This window comes from Ictidomys tridecemlineatus, chromosome 5 (genome assembly GCF_052094955.1).
Source record: "Ictidomys tridecemlineatus isolate mIctTri1 chromosome 5, mIctTri1.hap1, whole genome shotgun sequence".
NCBI lineage: Eukaryota > Metazoa > Chordata > Mammalia > Rodentia > Sciuridae > Ictidomys > Ictidomys tridecemlineatus.
Window position 1 is genome coordinate 98,111,495 of NC_135481.1, and position 24,010 is coordinate 98,135,504.

General features: G+C 46.2%; 1 protein-coding gene across 2 annotated transcripts in view; it reads left to right on the plus strand.

Moving 5' to 3' along the window:
• Flvcr2 (FLVCR choline and putative heme transporter 2) overlaps positions 1 to 22,504 on the plus strand; it is a 58,009-nt gene extending 35,505 nt beyond the window's left edge. For both annotated transcript variants that reach the window (XM_005321252.5, XM_078050573.1), the window contains 7 exons: positions 10,021 to 10,088; positions 11,111 to 11,214; positions 14,316 to 14,426; positions 15,473 to 15,578; positions 15,703 to 15,814; positions 16,386 to 16,441; positions 20,774 to 22,504. In XM_005321252.5, coding sequence (XP_005321309.1) covers positions 10,021 to 10,088; positions 11,111 to 11,214; positions 14,316 to 14,426; positions 15,473 to 15,578; positions 15,703 to 15,814; positions 16,386 to 16,441; positions 20,774 to 20,839 — 623 coding nt within the window. In that variant the 3' untranslated portion in view covers positions 20,840 to 22,504. The remainder of the gene's footprint in view (positions 1 to 10,020; positions 10,089 to 11,110; positions 11,215 to 14,315; positions 14,427 to 15,472; positions 15,579 to 15,702; positions 15,815 to 16,385; positions 16,442 to 20,773) is intronic.
• Positions 22,505 to 24,010: the final 1,506 nt, after the last annotated feature.

The window sequence follows — 24,010 nt, forward strand, 5'->3', positions numbered from 1 at the left end:
ATATCTGGAGTCTATTGACCTTTGACCACCATAAACCTTATTGAATCTGACAACAGGATATTGGAGGCCTACCTTAGGATTCCAGGGTAGATAAAGTGCTTAATAAATGTTTTCTGTGGCTGAAGATTATGATAATGATGCCAGGTGGGCAGTGGTCCAGTTTCAGAGGTCTTTAATGCTGGAGGCTGTGGTGGCAGAGCCAGGTCACTGACCCATGAAAGCAAGAAACAAAAACAAAATGTCCCAGAAATAGTGTTGCTTCTGCTCATTGAGAGGCTCAACTCTGGGCCACACTGTGGGGCGCTAAGCAGCTCCTCCCGCTTCCCTCTCGCATGGCTGGCTGCTTGTGTGGTTTTCCTCCGGCAGAATAATTTTAATCCTGAACTTCTGGACACTCTTACTTATTGATTTGGTTAAATGATAACACAGGAAATAAATAGGGAAGCACTTCTTGAATGGTGGGGGTAAAGATCTTAGAAAATCTTCTCCTCCATAAAAGTATCAGGAACACTGGCAAAACCTGACAAAATCACTTTGTTTAGAGCACTCTGAACCAAAGGCTTCCAACAATGGGAGTGATGTTTATACAAGAAAAAGGGCTAGATATCAGCAAGAATATCAGTGAGCTTTGTGTCTTCCTGGGTCCTATTCCAATCCCTTTTCCAGGATCTGTGGTGCTTGTGAAAACCAGCAGCCTCATGACTATATGGCTATCCTTCCGGCCACTGGAGGGAGCAAAATAGGTGTGGAGGACTCTTTCAAGCCCCATCCCCAGGAATTACCAGTAGTTGACTTATTTAACAGGTCCATAGAAAAAGCCCCATTCACAGGACTTATCTTCTTTGATCTGACTTGGATCTTGGTGGGAAAAGCCTCACTTCCAGGGTATTGAAAACAATCAGTGGCACTGTTTAACAATGCAGCTGCCTGAGGTGATAATATGGGTGTTGACCAACAAGAATATGGCCAAAAATCTTAAGAAAGAGATGTCTAAAGCCTCTAAGAGATGCTTTGAAAAGCTTTGACTTGTTCTTAGGAATTTGGAAGTCCACATGCATATGCTGAGCTCATGCACAGGAAAGACCTGATAAAACTCTAAACTTTTACCTCTGGCTGGCTTCAAGGATCTACAGAGGCAGGAATTAAAGGTTAAGGCAAAGTTGTCAATTGGTGCTCACTTGAGCAGCACATATACTAAAAAATGCTGACAATTGGTTGCTGGAGAATTGAAGGTGAGCCCCACCCAATACATACACAGAGTTTCTTGGCAAAGGTGGGCAACCTATTGATTTGAAGCATTTAAATAGATCTCTGTCTAATCATTTGTTTATCATTAAGGTAACAGCAGAAACTTCAGTGGCTGTATGAGACAGAACAGACTTACAATGTCCAATTTTCAACAAAGAATCATAAGGCATTCAAAGAGACAGGAAAGTATGGCCTATACATAGGAAAAATAGAAAAGCAAAAACTATTAGGAAATCCAGACATTGGACATAGTAGTTAAATGTTTAAATCAGTTATTAAAGGTAAATTCAAAGAACTAAAGGAATTCATGCCTAAAGAATTAGATAAAAGTATGAAAATGATGCCTCATTAAATAGAGAATATCAGTGAAGAGACTGAAATAAAAAAGAATCAAGTAGAAATTCTGGAGTTGAAAAATACAGTAACTAAAATAAAAAGTTCTCCAGCAGGCTCAAAATTAGATTTGAACTGGAAGAAGGAAGAATCCACAAACTTGAAGATAAGTCAAATGAGATGTCAGGTCTAGGAACAGAAAGAAAAAAGAATGAATAAAAATGTGCTCAGCACTGTGACATGTACCTATAATTTCAGAAACTTAGTGAGACCCTGTGTTGGAAAAAAAAAAAAAAAGTAGTCTGGGGAGCTCAGCTGTAGAATGCCCCTGAGTTCAATACACACACCACACACACACACACACACACACACACACACACACACACACACACACACACAAAGTAAAGAAAAATGAACTGTGAGACATCATTAAGAATACCCACATATGCAAAGTGGAAGTCTCAGAAGGAGAGGAAAAAAAGGAGTGAAAGTAAACTGAAGAAGTGGTGGTAAACTGAAGTGGTGGTAAACTAAAAACGAGTTTTGCTGTGAGGCTGGAAGCATTTGACTCTGTTGTGCATAGATAGAATTTATCAGCCAATTTCTCAAAGGCCTGGGATTATTCCATTGAGATCGAGTTAAACTAACTGGGATCTTTGTATGTATTTCATTATAGTCTTATTTCCACACTAGAGGATTGAACTAGGTGACAGAGAGTTCTTTGTCAACAAGGAAATGATTCTTTTGTGTAGTCAGAGATTTGAAACTATATTTTTATCAAGCCACGGTGTCAGGCATCATGGTCAGCACTTTGCACGCATTATCTTATTTAATCTTCAAAACAAACTTATGACATTTAGGTATTTTATTCCATTTTATACGTGAAAAAAAGGACAGGCTGAGATGTTTAATCCCTTGTCTGCCCTAGGACAGCTAGCAAATTAATAGAGATCAGGTTTCAACTTCTCTGTCTGACGCAAACCATTGTACTATTTTGCCTCCCCATACAGAAAGGAACCTTTTAGGGGGCAGAGCCAGGGGTATGCTCTTGTCCCTGCTTGCCTCAGTTTTCCTGCAGGCTGATTACCTCTTAGAAGAAGGTCAGGAGTTCTAGGTTTCAAAAAAAGGAACAACCATATGTGTTTGGGATTTGGGGATGATGGGGTCTCAGTCTCAGTGGATCCAGGGTTTATAGGTCATATAAAGGCAGTGTTTGACAATTAATCAACTGAGAATTTTTGCTTTCTTCTTCCACTGTATTAGCTCCAAATTAAAACAAACGTTACCAACAAGTCTTCCCTAAATTTAACTAAGATGCTTTGATATCTCCCACAACATAACTGCCCCAAGCCTCCTACTGTGTTAGCTTTTCATCATTGTGATAAAATAACCCGAGGGAATAAATTTAAAAGGAAGAAAGAGATGGGGGTATAGCTCCTGTAGCAGAGTGCTTGCCCTGCATGCATGAGACCTTGGGATTGACCTCTATTGTCATTAAAAAACAGAGTGGGGGGAGTGGGTGAGAAAAAAAAGAAAGATTTATTTTGCCTCACAAAAAAAGAAAGGGAGGAAGGTTTCAGTCTGGGGGTGGGTGCTGCCTTGCATTTGGACCTGAGACAAGGAAGAACATCATGGTGGGAAATCACATGATGGAGCAAAGTTGCTTGCCTCATGACAGACAAGAAGGGAGGGGAGGGGTTTCATTCCTAAAATCCCCTTCAAGGGTGTGCCTCCAATGACCTAACTTCCTTCCACTAGGCTCCACCTCCCCAAAGTCCCACCACCTCTCAATAGACCCACAGATTGACACCAACCCTCAACACTTGAGTTTTGAAGGACATTTAAGATCCAAACCATTATACCCCCTACAGTTTCAGATTAGTCTTTGAAGGACAAAATGGTTTGAAATATATATAGTATTCACACTTTGCTCTCTTTTTTTTTATACACTCTCTTTTTTAAAAAAATATTTTGAGTTATAGATGGACACTATGCCTTTATTTTGTTTATTTAGTTTTATGTGGTGCTGGGGATAGCACCTAGGGCCTCACACATGCCAGGCAAACTCTGCCACTGAGCTACAACCCCAGCCTGTGATTATACACTCTTAACAGCGTGTAGCTAGGAATCAAGCAAATGATAGCATTTTGTGAGTACTTTTGCTGGACAGAGGTGGACATGTCTTGGGATGAGAGCCTGAAGCCTCAACCCATGAGTTCAGAGTTGGCTCATAAGAAATGGGAGGTCTGAGTTTTGGTGTTGTCTCTTCTAATTGCTGAGTGTACTACCTTCACCCATTCTATACCCATCCTTCCTCTCTCTAACACTCCCTGCTCCCTCCAGAAAATAGCAATGAGATTTTCCTCCCATTGAAGTGTGTGGGTGAAGTGAACACTTTTAAAGCAATTAAGAATAAAGCCACGAACAGCATGCATCTCAGATCAGACAAGATGGGGCACATTCAGGGTGGTAAGGCTGTAGACCACAGCATGAGTCTGGATTGCTGGCTTCCAACATTCTTTCCTTGGTCTGAACTACATTTCACTGAGTGGGGGGCAATTCTCCTGCAGCTGCTGATATGTCCAGTATGGCATTCGCAGTAGTTTTCCAAATGGTTCTCCAAGCCGGGAGTCAGCTGTTCAGAACTAGGGTGCAGCAACAGCAATCAAAGGCTTTGGAGGAACCCCACAGCCCAGCAGTTGGGCTTTGCCCTATACTTTTGACCACAACTTTTGAGGTAGGGTTAAGAGGTAAAATAAAAGCCACTCAATTAAATTTGAATTTCAGATTCATTACAAATACTTTCTACTATAATATCTCCCATGCTATATTGGGGGTATACTTCACTAAAATATCATTCATTTCTTTGGAGTCCAAATTCATCTAGGTGTCCTGATTGTATGCTTTCTTCTTAAATCTGGCAAGGCGACTTAGAGGGGAAGAGATACAGAGGCTGGGTTTGTGCTCAGTTGCTGAACCATCATGGCGATAAACTGCCACCTGCTCAGGTCAGCACCCTCCCTCCTTCCAGTTTGGCAATGCAGGAAGACCCAAGCTGTCACCGGAAATCCCACATGTTTACCGGCATCAGGGGACAAGGCAGGGCTGTCTTGTGGGGTGAAGAGAATAACCTTTCTTGGGCTTCCTTCTCTTTGTGTCTCTGGGTCTTGCATTCACAGGGCCTCCTTGGATGCCTCTTCGTCAGTGGCATTACTGCCAGGTGAACAGGCTCACCTTCTAGAGAATGTCCTCCAAGGGAGCATTGTCCATGTCTTCTTGCCATCCCCACCTTACCTCCACAGTGTCTGGCGTCTGATCCTGGAGATTCTCCTTGAGGTTCCCTTCCCCTTGGGGGCTCTCCAGTATTTTCCTGTTGTCCCACCAACATGGGTCTAGGAAAGGACCTTTGTGTCCTAAGATCCTGCTTAAGAATGGTGGAGCCGAGCATGGTGGAGCCTGCCTAACCCCAGATACTTGAGAGGCTGATGCAGGGGCATTGTGAATTGGAGGCCAGCATGTTTTTGTTTCTCAAGAAACAAAAACAGCAAAGAAGCAGGTATAAAATCCTTGTTGAGATTCCCTGGAGCTTTGCTGAGGTTGAGGTGGCCTTTTTTAAAACTAGTGTTTACCACCGGCTGAGGAAGAACAAAAAGGAAACACAGAACTCAGAGGATCTGGGATTAATGTTTCCCAAGTGCTGTCGTTTGGATCTGGAGGTCAACTACAGGTCCACATATTGAAGGCTTGATTGTCAGCCTGTAGCTCCACAGGGAGGTGCTGGAACCTTTAGGAGATAGAGCCCAGTAAGAGGAAGTTAGGTCCTTGGGGGTATGCCCTTTATGGGGACCTTGGGGTCCTGGTTCCTTCCTATCTCTCTTTCACTTCTTGGCTGCTGTGAAGTGAGCTGTTTTATATCACCGGCTGCTCCCAGCCATGATGTACTGTCTCACCACAGGCCCCCACATCATAGGCCAATAGACCACAGGCTGAAACTTCTGAAACCATGAGCCCCCAATTTTTTTCCTTCTTAAAAGGTGATGATCTCAGGTAGTTTGTCGCAGTGAAGCAAAGCTGTCTAATACATTGAGCTTCCCTGAGGATGGACTCCCCTGGGGTGCTTGATTGAATGTGTGCATAGTACCCCCTGCTTTTCTTCTGGAAATTCAGATTCAAAGTGCAGTTGGGAGTCTGCTTTTTATAAGCATTCCAGGCAGGAAATGCTGTCTTGCAGTGGAGTGGGGAGCCCCTGAAGTAGCTGCTTGAGGCGAGGCTCATTGTCTTGAAGCCCTTTCCCTCCCAGCTGCCTCCATGTTAACCACCACCTGGGAGCCAGGCCTGGTCTTTGATCTTCCATATTGGTGAGGTCACCTATTCCCACACTCCAGGGACTTCAAGAAATACTTGTCTTTTTTTTTCTTTCTTATTTTTTTCCTCTCTTTCTTTTTTTTTCTTTTTTTCTTTTTTTCTTTTGTTGTTGTTATTGACACGCAGAGTCCTAAACTCCATTCGAGGAGATTCTGATCCAGTAGGTCTAGAATGGGGACCAAGATTCTGCATTTTTGAAGTTCAAGGAATTCCAAGGCTAGTGGTCTCTGGAATAGTTAAAATAAAAATAAAAAAAAAATAAGAAGAAAGAAAAGAAAAACAAAAACTGGTCTTGACAAAGAGATGCAGGGTGACGACAGTCATTTTTGCCTCCTGAAAACCTCCTCAACGCAGGCACTTATAGTGACTGACAGCAGAAGCGGCCAGGCCTCTCAGGAGAGATCACACTTTCTTTGCCCTGACCCAGCAGGCTCACTTTGCCCTGCGTAGTCAGACCTGAATCTCGGGCACCTTCATTCCTGTCCCCTGTACTCCTGGAACAGGTGTGCCTGCCTGGCAGAGTGCATGTGTCCTTCCTGTTCTTTCTGCTCTTCCTGGGGGCATGCTCAACCCCTTGGATGGGGCCGTGGAGTGGACTTCTGCTGTTTAACCACGTCTAGCTATCCTTGGCAATATGGGGAGGGACATCTAGACTAAGATTGAGTGGGAAAACATACTGCACTTCTACCTCCTCTAGGGCGGGACACAGAGACAACAGGAAAGATTGGCAGCTCTTTAGGGTGCTGATAGACCACAGGCCCTGCTTAGGGAACTATTTCACTAAACCAGTCAAACCGCTCAGCTTTCGTAGTGTTGGTCCGCCGGCTCAGGATTCTGTTCCCTCGCTCTTTTTCAAGGTCATGAAAGTGTTGGTGTATTTGTGTGTCTATTTGTTTCAGTTTTCCTGGATAACTTCCTTCCCTCGGCTTCCTGTGGATGCTGCCCTCCTTGTTCGTCCCAGCTGGGGCTTCAAGTCCAGAGCTCTTCACCTGAAACTGAGGCTCACTTGGAATATCCCTGTCAGGGTCAGGCAAGGACAAGCAGCTAAGGGAGGAGTAGGAAGGGCAAGAACAGGGCAGGAGACTGTTTTCCCCCTTCCCTTTCCCACATTCCAACCCACACCACTTTTGGGGAGTGTGTTTCCCCTTGGGCCCTCTTGACTCAGAGATGGAATTCTAAGTGGCTGGGTGTGTGATGTGAAGGTTAGCTGGAGATGCAAGCTACAGAGATGTTGCTGAGGCCGGGCGTGGTGACACATGCCTGTCATCCCAGCAACTCGGGAGGCGGAGGCAGGAAGGGTTGAGAGTTCAAAGCCAGTCTCAGCAAAAAGTGAGGCCCTAAGCAACTCAGTGAGACCCTGTCTCTAAATAAAATACAGAATAGGGCTGAGGATGTGGCTCAGTGGTCGAGTGCCCCTGAGTTCAATCCCTGGTACCAAAAAAAAAAAAAAAAGAAAGAAAGAAAGAAAAGAAAAGAAAGCAAGCAAGCTGTTGCTGAGAGCCTCACCTACCCTGACTGCCAACCAGCCTGACAGACACAGTGACATTGGATGACACGTCTGGGTTGGTTGGCCCACTGCAGCACTGTGTTGTTCAGGAGGCTGCATTGAGCCCAACCTTGTTGGATTGGTGGGTGACCTGCTGGGAGAGGCTGGGACAGGAGGAAATTATTCAGTGACTGCCTTGGGGAAATATTTGTTTTGAAAATCAGTTTTGAGAGGATGTAGAATGATTAAGATCAAAGACTCTAGAGTCAGAGGGTGTGGGTTCATATCCATCCCCACCACATAATACCTGTGTGATTGTGGCAATGTGAAAGCAAATTTCTATACAATTTGCATGAAAATTTGACCTTCACTTAACTCTGTAACTGTTCCCTGGGAACCTGATATAGAGAATATATCAGCTACATTTAGGCAACATTGCTTATGATAAAAAGGATCTCTTGTGCATGTAGAGAACAAGGAACACTTTTTGCACTGTTGGTGGGATTGTAAATCAGTACGACCACTATGGAAATCAGTATGGAGGTTCCTCAAAAGACTTGGCCTGGAACCACCATATGACCCAGCTATCCCACTCCTCCATATTTATCATGAAGAATTAAACTCTGCATAACTGCAGTGATACATGCATGTTCATGTTTATAGCAGCACAATTCACAATAGGAAACTATGGAACCAGTCTAGGTGTCCATCAAGAGATGAGTGGATAAAGAAAATGTGGTGTATATATACACAATGAAGTTGTATTCAGCCATAAAGGAAAATGAAATTATATCCTTTATAGGAAAATGGATGGAACTTGAGAACACTATGTTGAGCAAAATAAGCCAAACTCACAAACTCAAGGGTCATATGTTTTCTTTTATATGTGAAAGCTAAAGAGGAAAAAGGAAAAGAAAGCAGAAGCATCTCAGGAAAATCAAAGGGAGATAACTAGTGAACAGGAAAGGGACCAGGAGGTAGGAGAGAAGACGGAGAGGGGAAGTCCTAGGGAGTGATATTGGCCAAATTATATTGTTCTATTGTGTGCATGGACCAATATGTGACAACAAATCCCACCATTAGGTATAACATAAAATAGTGGGGAAATAAAAATGTGGGAAAATGATCTCTTGTGGTTACAGTGGACAGGGAGACTTTGTCATATCTGGTGGAAGGCCATGTTTTGAACTTCCCTGTGAACAGTGACTCTTTCCACTGGCCTGTCCCTTAGGGAGACCCTGGACGTTATGCTTGTGGAGTTAAGCAACAGCGTCTCCTGTGTAAACTAGGTTGGCCTACGCACCTCTCCTTACACCTTAGCCAAGACCTGGAGGGCCAAAGAGAACAGCTTCTGGATGCCTGCGGGCACTGGGCTCTGTGGCTGGTTCTACCAAAGAGGAACTCCCGAGGCTGCCTTGCCTACAAGCTATGTGTCCTGTATTACACCCTTCTATGTGAATTGAATGTCAAGTGTGCTGACATTCAATTGGTCGTCCTGCGAGCCTCAGTGTTTTGTTAAAGCTAAAAAGACCCCTAGTGGCCATTAAGGAGTGACTGGGTTTGTTTTTTTAACTCTGTGCATTTTCTTCATCTACAGAATGGGGGTGGTGATACTCCCCACTTTCTAGGGTGGTTGTAAGCATTGTGAGGTGCTTAGTGCAGTGTCTAGTATACAAGGAAGTGCTGCTGCCACCATCCATCCTTGTCACCACCACCATCACTGAAGGAAGGTTCCAGTCTCATGGTAGCTACGGCTCGTTATGTGGCTTTGGTCAGATAACCTCATTCTCTGAGAATATAGGTTCTTACAGTATATGACAGGTGTTCTATTTATTTATGGAACAAATTGATAAAGTAGGATGACAACTCAGTGCTCTGTAGGGTGACCTCTGGTTTCACATAGTGGACTTTGGTTTTTTCTTTATTTGTTTGGTACTGGGGATTGAACCCAGAGGCACTCAACCACTGAGCCACTTCCCCAGCCCTTTTTATATTTTATTTAGAGACAGGGTCTCGCTAAGTTGTTTAGGGCCTTGCCAAGTTGCTGAGGCTAGCTTTGAACCCAGCTGCTGGGATTACAGGTGTGCACTACTGCACCCAGCCACATAGTAGATCTTGTGTAACATTGAATCAGAGAAGAAATTGGAGAAGGAATGGAGAAAGAGGAGAGAAGCCACCTACAGAGGAGGTTTCAGGAGGGCAAGGTCTGGGGCGATGTGGAGAGGAGAAAGAGTCACTGGGAGGAGGTAGAAGCGGGGTCCACTAGTCCTGCTGACTGCACAGGGCTGGCCAAAGCTTAAGAGAGGAATACACGGGAGTCATCGTGTACTAAGCCTGTGCTTTGGGGTAAGTCAAAGGGGGAGAAGGAAAAGGCATGTGGCCAAGGGAAGTTTGCAGTTGTGACTTTTGTTTTATTTGAAGCATTTGAGAAAAACTGCAAAGTAGCCTCATACCCACCCTGAATTTTTCTTCTCTGGTCACCAATCACAGTGGCCTTGGGGAGGAGGATTTGCGACCTCCCTAATGGTGGGCAGTGAGAAGTTAGCAATGGCTCGCTCTGATGCTGTGTTTCTCTCTTCCTCCTTCAGGTCTGAATGCTGGTGCTTTCTACGCCTTGTCCACGCTGCTGAATCGCATGGTGATCCTGCACTACCCGGTGAGGCACTTTTCTGAGCATGTTGGGCCTGGGGATAGTAGGATTCCCAAGTCTGTCCCTGCAGAGGCTGGGGCAGTGCTTAACTCTTGGCTCTAGGCAGCCCGGTATGGGGTCTGCTAATGGGATTTGAAGAGATACCCTGGCTTTGGAAGTTCTAAGATATGTGATGGTGTGACTAGCTAGTTAGCATCATTGAACTCTCTTTTTTTCTGCAAAAGAAGCATAATTCTTGTAAGATTTGTTTTAGGATTAGAGAGTAATAATATTTGTGTATGAAAATATATGTGTATATATATTCATATCATATTTGTTACATATAATATATGTAAAGTCTATACATGTCACCTGGCAACACAGTAAAAATACACACATGCACATAAAATATTTAATTTGTAATATATGGGCAAGGTTTAATTTTAAGCTCTTAGTTGCTCAACTGAAACTATTTTTTAAATGCTTCCAGAAACAGTGAGGGCTAGTTGTTGGGAAAGAGATACTGAGTGTCCCAGAGTTAGGGACACCAAGGTTCAAGTTCAATCTTCCCTCTGTTTGTGTGTGTGTGTGTGTGTGTGTGTGTGTGGTTGGTACTGGGGATTGAACCCTGTGCTTTGTTTATGCAAGACAAGTTCTCTACCACTGAACTACATCCTCAGTCCTTTTTGAATTTATTATTTTGAGGTGGGGTCTTGTTAATTCCTTCGGTTCTCACTAAGTTGCTAAGGCAGGCTCAAACTTGCTATCCTTCTGCCTCAGTCTCCCAAGTTGCTGGGATTACCAGCATATACCACCATGCCCAGCATCCACTATAATAGCCGGGGTTATATTGTTAGGAAGAACAACTGTTGTAGAATTCTTCTCCCAGATCATCTTCTTACAAGGTATTTTGACCTGATACTTTATGATTATTGGCTGGACCAGGGCCTGAGTTGCTTGACTTCACCCTCTTGTTCCATAATGACTGCACATTGCCCATGTATCTTGTGTCTTGTCCTATCACTGGGTGATCTTTGGGGTTTCCGCAGGGAGAAGAAGTGAATGCTGGAAGAATCGGCCTGACCATTGTCATTGCAGGGATGCTGGGGGCTGTGATCTCAGGCATTTGGCTGGATAAGTCCAAAACCTACAAGTAAGTGACTTTTCCTCTTAGCCTGAACATTGGGGACCCATCTTTTGAAAAGACCACCTTCATTGGCAACAGAAGGTTTGGGTGTGGCAGCTGGGAGTCTGAGGGGGTCCCGCAGACAGTTGAAACGCGTCTTCTCTGAGCTTTAGTTTACTCATTTACAAAGTGAGGGCTACCATATCCACCCTGGGGGTATCTCAGAAGGGTTAGAGAGGGCAGACAGGAAGGCTAGCCACCACCTCTGATCCCCACATAACTCCTTGGAAGGGGCAGATAAAGGACAAATGAAAATGTATAGGAAAAAAATCTCAGCAGTTGGAAAGTTTATGGATACTCCAAAGAGTGGAGAGAAAGAGATGATTTCACCACCGTGTTCCCACAACTCAGCTCTTTATGGATCCTGGGAGGTTCACCAAGGTGCTCTGTGTGCACTCCAGTTTGCAGAGAATATAGTCTTGCAGTTGTTTATACCTTGCCAGTAAACGTCCTGAGGTGCTTTGGACCTGAATGTCTAGTGTCTTTCTGAGAGCCCAGAGCTGTCCTTAAAGGCTTAAATTGTGCCTTGCAGATTCCTGGCCCCTCCCTGTGGATGCCTTACAGTAGAGGAACCTGCATTTATAAAAAGCAGAAGCAAGCTGGGTGTCCCAGTTTAATGGGACAAAGTACTCCTGGCAACAGACAGCAAGCAGCCCGATTTCCTCCTCCTCCTCCTCCTCCTCCTCCTCCTCCTCCTCCTCCTCCTCCTCCTCCTCCTTTTTTTTCCTGTGCTGGGGTGGACCAGGGCCTCAGGCATGGCAGGCAAGCCCTCTACCACCGAGCCACACCCCAAGCCCCTTCTTCCCATCTTGTTGGGGCTTTTCAGTGCTCCCATGCATTGGGCACTCAGTAACCACTGCTGGTGGGCAGCTGCCAGGGTGTCTTGCGCCAGGGTGGGGCATTCAGCTTTCTCAAATCCTCCAAGTTTCCAGGGTCTGGAGGCGACAGACAGTGGCAGACCTGTTTTCTGCCCCACAAACCCGCTTCTGTGAGGCTCTGGTCAGACCAGGTCCCGCTCTGGCTGCCCTAGTCAAAGGCCAATTGAGGTCACTCCTGGGGATGTGGCTGCCTGGCTCACCCTGATGAGGAGCCTGGCTCTGCTTAATTACCGCTGGTGGAACTTGGCTGCCGTCTCGTCTCTGCCATCTGTTAGTTGCTTGATTCTTCTAGGAGCAAGAGCGGAGAGGACAGGCCATCCCCAAGCCAGAGAACAGCAGTGTCCCTTCTTCCAGGACTTGCTCTGTAGCAGGAGCAGTGGGAGTGGGATGGAATGCTGCTGGGTCTGGGGTGTGGGCAGCCAGAGGATTTGGATGAATCAGACAGTATGATGAAAGGCCTGGGGAGGAGGGACACTTTCTCAACCTTCTTTGGAAATTAGTCATTGCCAGCTCCTAGTGTCATTTGATGTCTAAATCCAGCGGTCATCCCGAGACCTTCTTTGCCCTCTTTTACTACCCAGGCAGAGAAAAAACAGCTCTTGGTGGCTGAGGGACTCTGTGTCCCCTGTCATTTCAGTGCCAGTTTTCTTCTCTCAAAGGTTCCACTTTGGTTTGGAGGCTGGACATTGGGTGGTGAGGCCCATTTATCTCAGGCTGTGCCTACAAATAATCTTTCTAAACTGGTCAGTGGTTTAAGATGAATCTGTGATTGAACAAACATAGCCCAACAAGAAACAAACAAATAAAAAGTTGGGTATCTGGAGAATTTGTGGAGTCACGGAGAAAGAGTGGTATCCATGAAGCTGCTTTCTGCAGAGTGGGTCGGGGCTCAGAAGAAGGGGAGCAGGGTGAAGGGAGGACGAGGCTCCTTGACCTCAGCGGGTGCCTTGAAGCACCAGGCTGAAGTGGCATCCTTTGGAGGCTCTGGCCTCCATCTTTTCCAAAGATGCAACTACGTAGTAGATTGTTACTCCTGCTAGTGGCAGTAGAAAGTGCTGACATGTAAAACCCAGCTTCGAGCTCAAATCTCAGTTCTGCATTTACTCAACCCATGCTTTGGACAAGTAACTTGAGTAATCTCTTTCCCTCTTGATACAATGAGGGATTGTCATACATTTCATGCAGGATTTTTGTAAGGGTTGAGTTGAAATTGTACACATATGGAAAGTGTTTTGCAGAATCTGATACCCAATAAATGTAGGTATTAGTTCGACATTCCATAAAATGCCTGCTGGTGCCCCAACATGACTCTGACGCCAGGAGAAACATGTGAAGGCTGTAAGTGCTCATCCTCTGGGCTCTGATGTTCCTGGCACGAAGTCAGAAATGGTGTGGAGCTTGAGCCCTGCAGGAAGCAGTACAGGGAGAGGAGTGGGGTCTCCTAGAAGGGTCTGCCACAGCACAGTCCTGGGTGATGGACGCAGAGAGAGAAGGGCATGAAGGGGCACATCAGGGCTGAACCAGGTCTTGCTAGGGGTGTTTTCTGAGGGGATCTATAAAGGGAAAGGTAACGGGGTGGGTGAGGGAGAACGTTCTCTCTGAATTCCACCGTCTACAACAGAGTAATTCAGATTGAACTGCGGGGCTGTGTCAGTGACAACAGGAAGAACTTACTGATGACAGAGGGTCGGAAAGTCAGATCACTGCCCAGCGTTGCCATGGGGGTCTTGGGGTAAAGCTAAAAAGCCATGTTGGGGATGGTCCTGGGGATCACTGTCACGTGACTGTGGCTGGTATTTGCTGCATGTTTCTTTCTTTCTTTTTCTTTTTCTGGTGAGAAGTAGTGAAGAAAAGGGCTGTGCTCTTGCTGCCTCAGAGTAGGAAATGACAAGCTGAGGAACAGCTTGCTGAGAGCCTTCTGTGGGAAGAGAGCAGCCTACAGCTCGGCGGCTTCATACTTGCCTGGTTTTGCCCTTTGTAGCATCGACCGTGATGTGATTAAGTGATTACTTATGTGATGTTTGGTTCCCTGCTCATTGTCTTCATGGACAGAAAGTTTTATGAAAGTAGTTGTCCCGGATCACAGCAGAGAGCTTGATGTACAGCAGAGGTACCCAACAGATACTCGTGGAACGATCAATCCTGCTAAAGCTGGAAGTATGTGACTCGGTTCTTTGCTTCTGTTCAAAGGGAGACAACCCTGGTGGTGTACATCATGACTCTGGTGGGCATGGTGGTGTACACGTTCACCTTGAGCCTGGGACACCTGTGGGTAGTGTTCCTCACAGCTGGCACCCTGGGGTAAGTTTCACCCCGATCCGTTTAGTTGGAAAACACCATCCCATACCTCTTAGAGCTGCCAGGGTCCTAGGGTGCAATATAGCCCCCTTTGCTGCCTTCTCAGTGACTTCAGAAGACATCCAGTGCTCTTGGAAATATGTAGCACTCCAGGTAGCCTGTCTGTCCTCTTGGGATGGAGTGAAGTATGAAATATGCCCTTCAATACCTCTGGGGTCCTAGGAAAGAAATGTCTACAGTCTCTATTAGCTTTGCCTGGGACGACATGGGGTCACTGGGCATGGAATCAGCAACTCTGGGTCTGGGTCTCAGTTCTGCGTGGACCATCTGTTAGATCTCACTTATCAGTTTTGACCTTCAGTGACCTCATCTGTAAATGAAGATGGGTGTGGCCTGCCTCCCGGAGTTGTTGGAAGGATTGAGAGAGAATGGATATGAAAATAAGAAGTGTAGTGCAGATATAGGGAATGAGAATTGGAAATTTCTAGGCTTGTTGTATGCAAAAAATATTGATTAGTACCCTTACACAGGGCCCGTGTTCAGTCATACCTCCCGGCTCTTTTCCTCCGGGCAGCACGACAGTGTGTGTATGATGCATTTGAGACAGAGACATCTCTGCCCTCAGTCCATCTCAGCTGCTACTCTCTGGAGGAACATAAAGAGGACTCTGAGTGCCTCCTCCCAGATGCCAGAAAGCCATGGAGAAGCCCCACTTCCAACACAGAGCGTGTGTGCCCAGGACAGGGTCTCCTAGTCAAAGTGAAACAAACCAAGCCTCCGTGCCCTTCTGTAAATGCTGACCCTGTCCTCCATGGCTATACAGAGAAGCAGCCTGGGACACTACAGGCCTGCTGAGCATAAGGCATGTGTAGGGACTGCTCGGTCTATAGGGATGCCCCTTTCTGTCGGGGGGATGGCCAGATCACCCAAGAGCCTGGGCTGTCTTGATAGGAAGGACAAAGCGGAAGAAGGTGTCTAAGGGTCGATGTGGGTGCCCTGTCCTTGTTTTGGGGGTTCTCCATCACCCGTTTCTCTGATCTGCTCTCCAGCTTCTTTATGACCGGCTATCTCCCGCTGGGGTTCGAGTTCGCCGTGGAGCTCACGTATCCAGAATCGGAGGGCATGTCATCAGGCCTCCTCAACGTGTCTGCACAGGTTGAGCTCCTGTTCCCCTTTTGTTCCCTGCCTGCCTGTGTTGACATTATAGCCCGGCAGCTCAGGTCCCTCCATGGGCTAGTTGGCAGGGCCCTCGTTTCCAATCTTCCTTATGCTTTTCCAGGTATTTGGGATCATCTTCACCATCTCCCAGGGTCAGATCATTGACAGCTATGGAACCATGCCTGGGAACATCTTCCTGTGTGTGTTCCTCTCTCTGGGAGCAGCCCTCACTGGTGAGTTGGGGTCTGAGGGCAAGATGAGGTTCAGGCTGTTTTGGGGGCCAGGCCATCAGCAATTTGGGACCCCAGTGTCTTGACTGATTATGCAGATGGGGAATATGCATGCAGGGGCACAGGTGGGAGGGCTTATTAGGAAGCTGTGTGGGAGGCAATGACATGTTTTGCTGCAATGATCATGAACTTTGGAGCTAGACGACCCATGTCTAAATCTCAGACTGACACTGACATTTCTGCTGCTGACTTTGGGCAAGTGGACCAACCCCTAGGAGCCTCGGTTTCCTAACCTGTACATGGAGGATTGTTGTGATTAGGAGCAATATGTGTCCCTGACAAATATCAGTGGCGTTTAAATGAAGGCCAGTGTCATTGTGGACTTCTTTCTACCTCTCAGGGACAGCAGTGATCCTTGGGGCTTCTTGGCATTAGCTGATAGTTCCCCTTGCTCCCTCGAGGATCTGAAGTAGTTTGGGATACCTGTGATCCTGGCAAAAATGAGGGTTCCCTCTGTGGAAAAATGACCATTAATCTCCATGACTTGTCACTCTTTATTTTTTTTCCACTTCAGCATTCATTAGGGCGGACCTCCGGAGGCAGAAGGCAAACAGAGAAGTTCCTGAGACTGTGAGTATGTGGGAGCTTTTTTCAGACAGATATGATGGGTTCTGAGCTTGTGATCCAGACATAGCCGCATGGGGCCCAGGGAAGCTCCCAGAGGGACTGGCTTTGTGGTGGCTGTGAAACAGCTCACCTCCTACAATCATGGCATCTCAAAGGTGTCTTCAATTTGTGTCCTGGCATTGCTTTTCTGCTGTTGTTTCCGGGGCCCTTGGGCTTCCTACCCTCCTCCTGACTCCCCTGCTGTGGCTCCCAGAGCATGTCAATGTGGTCACAGTTCCTGAGCAGTACCCACCCCTCGGATCCTGAGCCAAGTCCCTGGCTCTGCTGCTGTCAGCCTGGGGTCAGTGACGAGGGAAGGAAAGTGGAGCCTGGCACGGCAGTGTGTGCCCTAAGGCAGGAGCACTCCTGGCATGTGACAGCCCTTAGGCAGGGCCATGGGGATGGAGCCAGTAGGTTGCCATTAAGGCTCTGCAAGGGACAAGTCAGGAAGCAGGAGCTGGTGGTGGTGGAAAGGAGAGGACCAGGAGAATGATCTAGAACAGAATAGTGTTTCCTACCTGTTCTAATCAGCTGGGAGACACTTTAAACCAAAATGTTAGGTCTCAAATCTGAGCAAGTTTGAAAGGAATTTCAAATACGTGGAAGAATAAAAGTAGGATATTTCTTTAAAAAACAAAAACAACAAACCCAATCTATTACAGAGGTAGCATAAAAAAAGGGAAAAAAAATTTAAAATCACCCTATAATTCCATCATAGAGAGATGAGATGCTCCTATTGTTTGTACTTATTTCATGTCTGTATCCACATATGTGTGTGTGTATTTATACAAATATATGTAATTTTTTCCCTTTTAAAACAGGAACAAAATCTATCCTCTTTTCTACTTACTGTTAACACTCTCAGGCTACTAGTCTTCTACAACATATGTTTAATGATTGCACAGTGTGCTGTGTATGGATAAGCCATGATTGTTTAGCAGTGTTCCTGTCTGCACATTAATATTTTTGAATCATTGCTATAAACACTATTCTAATTAACATGTTGGAAACTGAATCTTTGTGCATGTTCTTTTTTATTATTTTTTCCTTTTGCGGTGCTGGGGATTGAACCTGGAGCCTCATGCATGGCAGGCAAATGCTGTACCACTGAGCTACATCACCAGCTTGCATGTGTTTTTTGGTACCAGAGATTGAACCCAGGGGCACTTAACCACCGAGCCACATCCCCAGTCCTTTTTGATGGGGCAGGGGTACCAGGGATTGAACTCAGGGGTACTTGACCACTGAGCCACATCCTAGCCCTAAGCAACTCAGTGAGACACAGGATCTCACTGAGTTGCTTAGGGCTTCACTTTTGCTGAAGCTGGCTTTGAACTCTTGATCCTCCTGCCTCAGCCTCCTGAGCTGCTGGGATTACAGATGTGTATCACCATGCCCAGCACATTTCTAGCTCTTTTTGAATTTTTATTTTGAGACATGGTCTTGCTAGTTTGCTTACAGTCTTGCTAAATTGCTGAGGATGGCTTTGAACCTATGATCCTTTTGCCTCAGCTACCTGAACCACTGGGATTACAGGCATGTGCCACTGTGCCCAGCTCTGTATGTTCTTATGTGTATGGTATTTCCTTGGGAGATGGACCAATGGTCATGCACATATTTAAGATTTTATATGTGTTGCTAAATTGTTCTCTAGAAAGGTACTGTCAATACTACCAATGTATATTGCTATAGCAATGTAGAGGAGTGCCAATACTGAGCATTTGCTATTTTGAGATATCTTTGCCAATTTTCTAGCACCAAAATGGTTTTCTGCAAGAGATGTTTTTAGCATGTTAGCATATGTGTTGGCAGATAGATGAGAATCTTCAGTACTTTACTATTTGTCTTCTGATGTCACATTTCTAAAGTTGGCAGGCAGAGTTGGGCACAGTAGGGCACACTTGTAATCCCAGCTACTTGGGAGCTACTTGGATTGTTTTTTAACAATCATCTTCTACTTTGATGAACAGTTTTCACTATGGAATGTGATATATTGTGTTGACATGAAATTTTGTTGCTTTTTAAAAAAGTCTGTGTTTCTGTTGGCTGTGATATAGGCAAACAAGGAGAAATTAGAAATAACCTAAGACTCAACCTCCCTTAGGAGCATTTTAGTCAGTTTCCATGCCATCATCTGTGGGTCTGCTTGTATGTTTCCTTTACTACTCTGTTTGTTTGCTGTACATAGCTTGACAGACTCCACATATTTACACTTGATCACAACTTCATCTGTGTGTGTGTGTGTGTGTGTGTGTGTATTTCCATCTTGTTTACTATTTCATTGTTCCAATATTGTACTCTTCTTGCAGCCAGATCCTTGTACATGTGGCCCAGGTTTGTTAATCAAGGTTGGAGTTCTTGGCTCAGTCTTCTTGAGTAGGGGAAGAAACATGGGGTAGGAACAGGAGCCCTAAGTTCTGGTAATAATGCACAATTATCTTGTGTTGCTGGATACATGATGCTGTATCTGGATCTCAGTATGAAGGGGAGATCAGAGTTGCCGGGTTTCTGTTCTCACGACTAAAAGGCTCAGGGGTCACTCTAGTTAAACTGGGCTAACTGGGCTGCACGAAATAACCACACAAGAGACACAAATACCTTTTTCTTTGGGGTTGCTGTGACGGCTCCTCTGACCTTAAGGGTCTGCAGAAAGAGAGAGAGAGAGAGAGAGAGAGCATGTGCTGACCCCTTTTATTGAGGAGAAGCTATTCAAATGAGGCAAGGGGTCAGGTTTCAGGGGGCTGAGTCTATCTTCATGATGTCCACTGTCAGCAGGTTGACTGACACCTGGGTAGGCCACACCCAAGGGCACAGTAAGAGGAGGGGACACACACAAGGCACTTCCATGGAAGATTCTATCCTAAACAGGGCAAGGGGTTATATTACAAAGGAACAGGTGAGCATAGCTTCACCCATGGGGCTGTAGCAAGACACACCCATTTCTGTGACTGAGCGCCTCAGCACCCAGCTGGGGAGTGTAACTCAGTCACCCATAAGGTTGGCCTCCCACATAGAGTCAGGCTGGTACTAACACCAGCAAGGAAGCCATGGCTGTCATTGTCATTGTACGCCCCATGGTGATCTGTGTAATTCAGACACCTGCAGATATGTGTTGTCAGATCTAGCCATATCTGTTCTCTGTATATACATCAGTGAGATATCTAGTTTAGGTAACAAGTGATAGAACCAGTGATTATCTTCTTGGTTTGGGCTTCCATTTTTCTTCCATCACATAGCCAATAGCTGTTCTTCTGTCTCTTTTTCTGGTTGTAATTCCAAGGTGATGGATGTGGAAGTTGCAGGTGTGTGTGTATGTGTGCATGTGCATGTGTATCAGAGAGAGAGAAGTGGTTGATGGACTGACTTGAGTTGGACTTTGCCTGAATGAAGGCTCCTCAAGCCTGGATGAGCTGGTGCAAAAGGCCAGCAAGAGTAAGAATGGGAAAGGTTGATTCCTACAGCAGTGGTCCTTGCTGTGGACTGGCCCTGAGACACTCTTGGGGAAGAAAGCGCCATTTGCTCAATTGATCCTGGCCCAGCTTGGCCTACACGTGCTCTTTTGGGCTTTGAGTGTGTAGTGCTGCGTCTGTGCCCAAGGCTTTAATGACAACAGGCAAAACACTTTTTTTTCGAATACCAGACAAATGCCCAAGTTGGCATTTTGAACCCCACGGGATGATTTCCAGGCCATATTTCCAGGCCATATTTAATTCCATATCTATGAACCAAGCACAGCCCAGAAGACTCCTCCCCATAAATGACCCTGCGCTCTTCCTCCTCAATAAAACCAAGACCAAATTTCTTGGAAGTCTTTTTTCTTAGGCACAAGATATAAATACCCAGCCATCGAGTTTATCTGTGCAGTTAGGCATGCTGCCTTTTAAAATATTTTCTTTTTGTGTCATCTACTCTACATACATTGTGATGATGCCCCTCATCCTGGGGGCTGCCTCCAAACAGGAATGGTTGGAAATTCTAAGGCAATTGCAGACCTGGTGCTTTGGACAGCTAATTTTTGGAGTGAGAAAGTGTTTTTGGCTGTCAGAATGGGGAGAGAAAGTGCACTTTCTCTGCTCCAGTCCCAAGAGTGAGTCTGTGGTCCATGGTGGTTGTGGGCCCGGATGTGTTTGGGCAGCGTTTTTAGTAGGGGCTGGTTGCTTGTTTTCTTGTTCCCTTTGTTGGCTCTAGGGGATGCACCAAGTGGCCTCTGGCTCTTGGACTTTCACTGATTAGTCACTTCCGGGTGGAGTCCTGTGCCTTTTACCCACAGGGCTGCATGCTTGCTTTGCCTTGTAGAAAGTCCAGGAGGAGGAGAACAATACCAGCAAGGCGCCCACCATCCTGTCGGAGGATCATTTCTGAGAGAGAGAGAGGTGGCAGCCACTCAGGGATCACGAACACCCCACCTCTTCCTTCAGCTCAGCTCTCACTGCCAGCCCAAATGTCTTCACTGGAGAAGCTTGTGGAGGGAATCAGTTGGAATATTTGCGCCTTACATGGCGGCACCTCTGCCTTCTGAGCCCACTCAAGAGCCCGAATGCTTTAGTTGGGGGAAAGTGTATACCTTTCACCAAATGCACACTGGATTCCCATCCCCCCTCCTTTTAGGTCCTGGGTGCTGGTGCTGGGTGGGAGGGACTGATGGAGGGTGTTGGACTCTGGCTTTCCCTCATCGCCTTCATCCCTCATGGAGAATGCTTGCAAAATTATCACAGAAGAAAGCTTATTCAGGATATTAACTTTTTCTAGTGTCTTAAGACCCTCACGTGAAGCCCAGTTTTTACTAAGGAGGGGCAAGTTGCTCTGCCTGAGGGTCATTCCTGGGTCTCAGATGGACCACTCAAGTTCCCTGAGAGGGCAGCACCGTGTGGACAACCTTGGTCAGGGAAGCTCTGTTAGGACTCTTGGCCTCAGTTCTTCTGGCCTAGTGTTGGGATTTATCTCCAAACCCTCTTTCCTAAGACCTTATCAGACCAAACCTCAATAAACTGGACAGAAACTTTGTCAGTTTGTCATGGACACAAAAGAGAAAGTGATTTGGGAGGGCTGATTCCCTGGGTGTGACAGTGCTCGGGCTGTGCCCTCTGAGTGGGTTTGTGGGGACCCACCTGTGGCAACTCTAGAACTTTGAGATGGGAAAGAGGTTTTTCCTCCAAAAGAAGGGCTCATGCAGGGACTTGTGGGTGTCACCGGCCACCCAGTTACCTTCATCTGGATGTCACACTCAGACATTAGCCCAAGTGCCTGTTTTATCCTAAGGGAGGGCAATCATGGCAGCTGATTCTAACCTTTACTGAAAACTAATCTTGATCTTTCCACTCCAACAAATCCAAGGCTGACTCTAAGAGATGAGAGGGAAGAAGGAAAGGTGCTTCTCGAAGCTGGCATCGAGCTGCTGGAATGACCCATTTCCCGCCTTGGATGGGGATAGGTTTGCATACCAACCCCTCTCCCACCTCCTGTAATAATGTTTATCAGTCTAAATTTAAATTCCCTTCAAGTCAATTCAAGCCGACCTCTCTCCTGCCTGCCCTGCTGTCTGGTTCTCTCATGGACTTCAGTGGTGTCTTCTGAAAATAAGAGAAGTTTTGGTAATTTCTCCTGTGCCTTTCACAGCTGTAACTATGGCCACTGCGCTCTTTTGCTGTGGTCACTGCCCTGGACTCTGTATGTCAGAGCAGCCGGGGCTGGCTGAAGTGCTGGGGTGCTTGGGCTACTGCCAGAGGGGAGCCAGACGTGTGTGTTTGTGTGTGTGTGTGTGTGTGTGTGTGTGTGTACACAGATTCAAGCTATAGGAGAAACACACTGCCTATGTAATAAAAAGTGAACACTTTTGACAGAGGGAGGGTTGGGATGAAAGGGAGATTTGCCTTTTGACAGGAGGAATGTGTGTATTCTTTAACCCCTCAAAATGTATTAACGTGTTTACTGAATCCATTGCTGTATTTTTGAAAAAAAACAAAACCACATTTGTATTTCCTGTTTGTAATTTCAGATGTTTTAAAGCAATAAAGGATTCTCACATGATCTGTCCGGTCATTTGTTGGGGCAGAGAAGGCTTTGGGGAGTCTCCATGAGGTTGCCACACATCAGAGCCTGAGGTGGGGAAGGTGCAGGGGTCAGGGAGGAGGCTGGAGGAGGAGTATCTGTGACCTCTTTTGACATGGGTGCTATTATCCTGGTGGCTTTTTAAAAGACTATGAAGGTCCCTGTCAGCCTACATGGGACACTGCAACTCAACTGCCAGCATGACCCTGACCTCTTTTCCTCCTGTGTATATGCTGGAATGTGACCGTTGGTGAGACAGCTCACTGTTGTTCCTGGCTCTGCCTCAAAGGATGGCTGAAGTGTTTGTTCTCAGTCACCCCAGCCACACACCAGCTTGCCCTGGCCGGAGTCCACAGCTGGGGCCTAGCCTCTGTCCTTCTGCTCTTCTCTTTTTTTCTTTTGAGCTGGGCTGCTTACTGCCACTCCTCGCCCAGTTGTGTTCCTTTCCCTTACAACTGTTACTTGGAGATGGCTGCTGCTCTCAGTTTTCTGTACATTTTGTTCCCTAGAGATTTGCGCTGTACTTCCGGCACCGTGGCACCCCATTATTAGCAATTCTTGGCTAGAGAGACAGCATTATGATTCTACTTTAAATGATCTGGGAAGGAACTCAAGTCGGCGTTGTTAAGAAATCTCCTATTCATAGGGCCTTCTAAACGCTCTACCTGCACCATCTCTTTAGTATCTTACCTTTACATGAATCACATTTCTACGACAGTTAGAGGACCCAAATCATTCATTCGTTCTTAGTTGGTCTCCAGGCAGGTCTACACTGGAATGCTAACTCTAGGACTGCTGCTTCTCTTGCTGTCTCCGTACAATAGTGGATAAGGAAGAGTTCTTACCACACAGCTCTTTTTTCTACATGTGGTGTCCTGGAGATGTGACGCCTGGAATTACTGCGCCCTCTTTTGGCACCATAAAGGAAGCCAGCCTGGGGAGGAAGGAAGTGCAGCTGGGCAGAACTGAGGAAAACAGAGAAGTGGAGCTAGCGTCCTGATCAAGCTATTCCTGAAGCTTATAATCCCAGTCAGTCAGGTTAACTTTATGTTTAAGCTAGTTGAAGGTAGGTTTTGTTCCTTCCACTTAAACAGCCGACAGAGAATTCCCAAAGTTTTTAGATAGAAACAGTGAACATCCTTCTTACTCCTACAAGCCTCCCTCTCTGATCTATCCTGCTGTCATGACACTGATCTTACTCCTTGAACAAGACTGTCCCTGCCTACCTGCCCTCTCTACCCTAACTGCTTGCTTTGTATCTGAAGACATCTGATTCCTGAGCATTCAACTCTGAGATGAAACCCCCACCTCGGGAGGACCTTTCTGGTGATCGAGATCCTCCCACGTCCACCACCCTTTCTTGATGAAAACATCTTGTTTTCTCTAGCATTCTTCTATCGGTAGTTCTGCCTTCCTGGCCTGGCTTGGCTACAACATGAGGCTCACGGGAGCAGAGGCATTGCCATCTTGCTCATTTCTGTTTCC